The sequence below is a fragment of the Lotus japonicus genome, chromosome 1, assembly GCF_012489685.1.
Source record: "Lotus japonicus ecotype B-129 chromosome 1, LjGifu_v1.2".
NCBI lineage: Eukaryota > Viridiplantae > Streptophyta > Magnoliopsida > Fabales > Fabaceae > Lotus > Lotus japonicus.
In genome coordinates, this window is record NC_080041.1 from 96,374,312 (window position 1) to 96,382,326 (window position 8,015).

Consider the following 8,015-nt stretch of genomic DNA (forward strand, 5'->3'; position numbering starts at 1 on the left):
TTTTGGAAAATATCTTCTGTAACTAACTTTTGAGTATCAAAATTGACTCCAATAAAAGTAAATCGATCGAAAGATACCATATATATTCTTAGAGTATTCAAATGGAAAAGGAAGAAATATAGGGACACACTTCTAAGAGAAAAAAGGAGTTGAATTAATTCTAAAATCAAAATCAATTTTAAGAAAAAAAACTTGTGCGAGTAGCTTGTGGGTGTCTGAATTAATTTTAAGCTTAGAGAAAAAGAAGTAGAATGAACTGGCATTTGGGTGTTTGGACAGCTGAAAGTCATGGCAATTGTGTTCCTTGCCATGTGCTGTTTTCTGCCTTTGGACAATAAATGTAAAGCTGAAATTGTTGTTTTTTCTCCCTCTTTTGCTTTTTGAGGTTGTGGGGTGAGGGGGAGAGTCAATGCTGTCAAAACTTTGAACAGATTTACTTCCTGTTATGTCTTAATTGCCTGCATTACATTGTCCTTTTCGGTTGTAGATGTCCACTGAAATGCCAGCACTCAGCAGAAGTTCTTGGTATTTATTTGTTTACTCTTTTACTTTCCTTTAACCTCTTGTCTGTATGGAAACAAATTGAAAGACACCAAATTTATGAAGTAATGATCACAAGAGACAACTTAAATACCTTAGTGCTTTTTGACCATAAGAAAATAAAAATACCAGTGTTTTTTTGTACTCTAATTCCAAACCATTAGCTTCTTCATGGTCAATTTCTAAGCTTTTTCCAGTCCTTTTGTTGCTTTATAGATTATTGGTATGTTTGAAAATTCTTCTACAATTAATTATGTAGCTAAAATAAATTTTGGGGAGAAGTTTCTATGTGTATTTGGATCAACGGTTTCTATAGATTTATGTTTGGATACCTTCACAAGAAAATTGGATTCCGTAAAGTAATGTTGTAAAGTTCAGTAGTAAAATCTCAGAATTTAAACACACAAGCTACTCTCTTTAGCTTCTACCAGAATTGGGTTTTGAATTTGAAATCAATTCTGCAAAATGACTCTCAAACATCAATATTTTCATCTAGAATTGATTTTACTCAACCATAATCCATTTAAGAAACCGAACACATTGAGTGGCTTCTGGATAACATAATTGATTACGAGGAAAAGTAAGTTATCCAATCCATTTTCTAGCCAAGACCATTACAAACAAAAGCAGTGACCAGACCAGAGACCAAGCAAAAGAGCACACATTGAACTGCCAAGTGTGCTTCACTGGAACAAGGTAATGACATCGAGTTCTTGGGTCTCCCCCTCACTTAAATGAATGAACAGGAATGATGGGAACTGGTGGCTGAGCCAACCAGCACAGCATTGTGACCACAACATTTATATCAAGCTATCAATTTTCAACTACATGAAGAAGATAATAAAGAAAAACAAGTAAAATAATCCCAGAAGTAGGTGCTGCAGTTTTATTCTTCCTCAATAGAACAACTGAATTCATCACATAATCAAGTAATCAACACTTTTGAATTTTGGCTAGTAGAATCACACCACAATGGATCAGTAAAAAAAGATAACAGATTTACACAAAAATCCTATGTGAAGCAAAGTGGCATTCGAAGAATTTCTGACTACAGTAAATTAACCTGAATATGAAAGGGAAAGACAAGTGAAGATTGTGCAAAAATATTGTATCACGGTGCATATTCATGTTCAAGGGTTGGTTGTGTTCTTGTAACTGTTGCAGCAGGTGCTTTTGTATCCCCAACTGAGGCCATTTGAAGAGGTTCTCCCAATTCAGCAACCCTTTCCATCCTTTGCATTTTCTTCTTTTTTGTACACTTGTTCATCCACAAAGCTAGAAACAACAACAAAACCAGCAATGCTAGTCCTCCAATGATAGAACCAACAATAATCCACACTTTTCCACTCTTCTTCTTACCTCCATGAGCACTTGGTACTGGTGGTGCTGGAGGAGTAGTGGATTTGACCACTATTGAGAAATGACCCTGTTGAGAAGTAGAACATGTGTTGCCTCCTGTTACAATGCTGAAACTGGAAGAACCCTTCAAATCAAACCAAACACATTCTGCAACAGCACCATGAGGAGCTGGTTTTACATTCCTGAACTTGACCAAAATGGGGTCACCAGAAGCACTTATATCCAGTTCTGATAAATTCGTAGCCGACAAATTCGAACTATCATAAACTAGCAGCCCTAGCACTGGAGTCAAGTATGTGTGATTAGCCAATGGATAGTACCTGGTGGAAAATTTTCCCAGATTTTGATACACCAAAACCAGTCTTTCTACATAGGTGCTCACTATGAGTCCCTGAGGGATTTCAAATTCATTGTACATCTTGAACCCTTTTCTCTTCAAACTGCCACTCCTTAATCTCAATGCTGAAACTTCAATCCCAGTCAAATTGGATGGAAGTTGAGTTGCATTGTAAATAGTACCTGTTTTTGGATTCACCAAAACCTTGTAAGCATATTGCTGCAGAACTGCATCCAAGGCCTTTGCTGAAGAAGTAGTGGATTGAGCCCTTATATGAGGAAGTGATTCAAAACACAGAAGAAGAACAAGAACAAGCATCACTAGGCTTGGAAGAAGAAGATTAAGCTTCATGGATGCTTTTGGGAATTTTAACAATTCACCTTGGACTTAGAGATGTAACTCCAATGCAATTTATACTGAGCAAATCATAACTGAAAGAAAAGCAATAAATTTCTTCAATGGGGATCTTAAAAATTGAAACTTTCAGGCACGTTTTGCTGTCATAAAGACAATTATTCTCTTGGGGCAGTTTCAACTGTTGGAATTCAAATCTTTTCTCTCATGAATACTAAGCAAACGGTCAAGTTTCACTCAATACTTGGCAGCAGTGTTCTTCAAGTTCTAGCCTTCTGGACATCTCTCTCTCTCTCTCTCTCTCTCTCTCTCTCTCTCTCTCTCAACTCAACAAAGTCTTACAAGAGAACAATATACCCTGAAGCTGAAAACAATGTTGTTGATCAAAATAGAGATTCTCAGTGGCAAGATCCAGGTCCCAGTTGGATTTTGGAAGTGGGATACAGCAAAGACAAAGCAGAGTAATTACCTGGCAAAAAAATAAGTGCCTTTTGAGGATTTCAGAAGCTATTTCCTTGAGCTCAAAACACAAACACCTTGGCCTCAAAGCAACTCCAAACATGAGCCTACAAAAGAAGGTTTGAAGGTGCCAACAATCTTGAAGAAAACCATCCCCATTGGGCTGCAATTTGGGTAAATCTAGTGGACAATGACTGAAGGAGACATGGGAAGTCAAGTCCTAGTTAATGATTGATAGTGGTGGATGATGCTGATGCTGGATTCATTCATTCTTTTTTTTTTTATAATTTCTGGCTACAGTGAATGTGAGTGAATGCCTCTTGTTCCTGCTACTACTGTAGCAGCTACTGTAGCAGGTGAGTTATTAATGGGGAAGAGAAGAATAGGGTAGGGAGTGTTGTTTTGGTGTCAGAAGCAAATGCTGGTTGAGCTGTGAATGAGTGAGTGAGTGAGTGAGATAAAGGGTGTGGACTGTGGAGATGATAGGTTTCTACTTCTGGAGTTGTATATGGCCACTTGGGAAATGGGGCACACCAGCCAAGCAAACCAGAAAACAATAATGATAATAATAGAAGACAGAAAGGCAAAGTGTGAGTGAGCGTGAGAGAGAAAGTAAGAACAGCAAGAAAGTGAAATGGGAAACAGAAGAAAAGTGTTCCTATTCTTCCATGTAAAGGTTTTTAATTTGGGGTTGTCTTATCAAAGGTAAAAAACGGGTTAAATCACTCAAACTTAGGTGTCTCAATGATATTATAAAGTGTGTCTTTAAATAATTTCAACTCATCTTACATGTGTCATCATTAAATCCAACTCATTTCATTATTATTTTTTTATATTTTTGTCTAATTCATTTTATTAAATTATTTATTTATACTTTAAACTCATCAATTAGGATAAACTACACAATGAACCTCTTTTCCAAAAAAAAAAAACAAAAAAAAAACAAACTAAGAACCCTAATCCCCAATTTTGAGTGTTCTGTTTCAATTCATGAATCATATACCTTGAATTTCATTCATCTTCATCATTTCAACAGTTCAATAATTGCATGGTTTGTTTAATAGGATCTCCATGACTTGGAACTTATCCCATATAATTGTATGATAGTGATTCTTAGGCTGCAATTGGAGGCATGGATCATAACTTGATGATCTGGGATGTAGAACACTCCTTATCGGGGCACATACATGTGAGCACGAGGTTCGCGAGTATCATGTTTATGTATTTAGAAGCAAGATGAACTCTGGTTGCAATTGATATACTTTAATTTGGAATTGAAATTTTTCAATTGTACGACTTTCCTTATGGTACAACTCGCGTTTTTTATCATAATCGCTGAGATTTTTTGTCCTAAATTGAAATAGAACATTCAAATCGGGAATTAGGGTTCTTGGTTTTTTTTTTGGAAAAAGAGGTTCATTTTATAGTTTACCTTAATCGATGGGTTTAAAATTTAAATAAATAATTTAATAAAATGAATTAGACAAAAATATAATAAAATAAATAATAAAATGAGTTGGATTTAATGATGACACATGTAAGATGAGTTGGAATTATTTAAAGACACGTGTAATAATATCATTGGAACACCTAAACTTCGGTGATTTAACTCATTTTTTACCTTGTGCCATTTAGACAACCTCTTTTAATTTTTCCAAAGTTTTCATGTCATTGAAAAACAAAATAGTTATACTTAGTCTTGCAAGTAAGTGGTTGAAAATTTATTCTCAAATGTGAATTCAAAAAATTCATTAGTTACATTCTACCATTTAATGTGATGATCGTAGGGTGAAGATTAGTTTAAGCGCGCTATCGATCGTAGAAATATTTTGATTAAGAAAAAAAATTGTGGGCTGGATGGGGGTGTCACCCCCTATGTTGGCACCCTAGCCAAGGGGCCTCACAGGAGATTGGGTGAGAGCTTTAGTGTTTAGGGCGAACTGTCTGTGTTTGAGCAGGACCAGATTAAGGCCCATGTAATATTCCTAAGACCCAAACTCGCGTGTGTAACTTTAGACTTCTCTATATAAGGGGGAAAGACCACATGCAATAAGGATCTTTAGCCTTCATAATAAAATAGTTAGGTTCATACATGAACAAAATGGTTATACTGACGATAGCTAGCAACACATTATTTTGAATACGACCTCCACTATTCTCAATGTGATTGATTTGATTTTTATAATAGTCACATATTTTTAATAAGGGAGATAAATGTGTTAACATTTTAAAACATGAACCAAACGCATTAAACTTATTGAAAAATGCGTTCAAATGAGTGCATTAGTGATATTTCTTTTACTTAAAAAAACATATCTTTTAATCTAATATTCAATTGATTAAAATGTCTCTATAGTGATATTTTTTTGTTACATTTGGAAAGTTAAAAGAAAAACAAACTACACAAAAACATCTTGACACAACAACTGAATCAAGTTGGAAGGTGGAAACTTCCAAAAACGCAATGGACTAGCATCTTGAGTAGCTTGTTTAGCTAAGGCGCCAGCGACCTTATTACTCTCATGTTGAATGTGAATGATGGAAGCCCTCAATTCCAGAGTTAACATGATCTTACCTTTCTAATGCGATCACACAACCAATAAGTCTGAATATATGTCGTGCATAATAGAACATCCTTACAGTCAGAAGCACAAACGATGTCACGAAACCCCAAATCCCAAGCACGAGTGAGTCCAACATCAACAACAATCAATTATGTATGAAAAGCATCCCCCTCCCCAAAGCTACCAGAGAACCCAGAAATTCACTTACCATCATGGTTATGAATCGCTCCATCCGCTCCCATTCTATTGCCATTATGAATCTAGCTATCATCCACATGGACACACACTGGCGCCACCATAACACTCATAGTTGTAACAAATCCTTTCACCATAGAGTACCAGTTTTGCCAATCCTAAACTGAAATCAAAATTTGTCATAGGACATAATTAAGGTTCCATTGTTGCTCGCAAAAAATATATTGTCCTTCCACTTTTAAATCCACTATAAAACAACAATAGCTAAGACATTATGATGCTTCTGGATGTGAGTAAAATATCATACATGAAAAGTAGTTGAGGCTGGGATCTTGGGCAGATAAATATGATCTTTGTGAATATATATTAAATATTATTCAAAGTAATATATTTTATGTAAAATAAACATGTTAAGTATTGAAATTAGTCTATGGTTAAATATCTTTTGTAAATACATATTTTGGAAGTCATTTTTAAAATCTAAAAAATGATTATGTATGTTCTTTAATATTAATAAATTGAGAAACAACATTAAAATGTTAAAATAAATCTAGGAAATATATTTATTTGTAAAGAGTATTAAGAATTCAAATGAATTAATAATAAAAATACGATTTATTAATAAATAATTTTAAAAAGTTTAAAAATTTAATAATGTCTATGTAAGGTATTTATCATTAATTATATGACATGTGTGTATTATTTGAAAAAAAAAATTAATATTTTTTGATCTACTATACATTAGTAAAAGTAATTTTTGTTAGGAAAATACGTACTTCATTGATTAAAAAATGGTGTATCAACAAATAAGCCTTAGAGATCTTTTGTGAGGGATCATCCGACCATTCATAAGAGGGGAAGCTAGAACTAGAAGCAATATAAGTTACAATACATCATGAGTCACCTTATTCGCTTCTCTCTTAACGTTTGACAAGAGAGAAACTTCAGTCAAACACTTGCCACTTTATTCATAAAAGTAACTTCAGGAAGTATAACAGAGTAAATTAATTATAAAAAAATTTGAATAAGTTTAAATTTACTAAATAATATTTTATGATATTAAAATCATAACTTATTATAATATTAAAAATTAAAATTATTTTATTGTTGATAAAAAGTATAAAAAGTATGTTATTCTAAATTATATTAAAAATCCATTATTTTAAAAATCCATTGCTTGATTAAAAATATTTAAATTCACTTAATGATTTTTCATATTATTATATAAATTATTAAACTATTATCTTTAAAAGACAATATATGAGTAAATAACAAAATAACATCTTGCGGACAATTATCGTCCAAATGAGTATCAATGATAAAAGCTAGATATATGGCAAATTAAGCACCTCCACAACTCAAAACATTATAATAAACCTCAATATAGAGAACCCAAAACAACAACCCCTGCCTCAACATAGCACAAGTACAAGTCAGAAAAATCAGAACACAATTTAAGCCATTTCTAACCCAAGCAAGCATCTATGCAAACTGAAAAGCATTGCACCAGACCAAAAGAAGCAAACCCCACCACTCAGACACCAAATCAACTTATAAAAAACAATTATCCTCCTAAGCATACTTCTGTCACACACCTAAAATCTCCCACTACTAGATGCTGATGCAGATCAACCTTTCTCCTGTGTGTTGAGACACCATAGAGTCCAATGAGCAAATATTTCGAAACACTCAGTATGTTTGAGGGCCATACACATTCACAATTAGCTGCCTTGCCTCAGACTTAGAAGATTAGCTAGCAGATCAATAACAACGTTGCCCTGAAAATGCCTGAACAACCTGCAGCTCACTCGCACGCCATAAATAAATCAACCCACCAGCACTGGCAGCTGCCAAACCCCGCACATTCCAAGTTAGCCACGGATTCCCCATAACGCACACGCACCAGAGTCCAGACCACATTACTACTTTAGATTTGGGTGATTCCTCCTAACCTGAGCCGCAAGCCTGTTGACTAACTCACCCTCATCTCCATCGAAGACCACTCCCAATTGTTTACCCAAGGTCCACGCTTGTTGAGCCCATTCCGCTGAACTTTCAATTCCTGAATTCTGCTGTGCAAAGTTGGGTAGATGACAAGCACCACCCTTAAAGCCGGCCCATCATAATCCGACCTGCCTAACCCAGTCGAAAGATCCTCCTCATGTAAAAGGTTCAAACCTCTCCCCTACATTATTTTGCTCCTCTTC

At 34.7% G+C, this 8,015-nt stretch overlaps 1 protein-coding gene across 1 annotated transcript; it reads right to left on the bottom strand.

Annotated features, from left to right (window-relative positions):
• Window positions 1-1,395: 1,395 nt before the first annotated feature.
• Window positions 1,396-3,675, bottom strand: LOC130728114 (uncharacterized). The gene is made up of 2 exons (XM_057579463.1): window positions 3,060-3,675; window positions 1,396-2,954 (listed from the first exon to the last, which is right to left on the bottom strand). The coding sequence occupies exon 2, from the start codon at window positions 2,585-2,587 to the stop codon at window positions 1,652-1,654; it is 936 nt and encodes a 311-aa protein (XP_057435446.1). The 5' UTR covers window positions 2,588-2,954; window positions 3,060-3,675; the 3' UTR covers window positions 1,396-1,651.
• Between the last annotated feature and the right edge of the window lie 4,340 nt (window positions 3,676-8,015).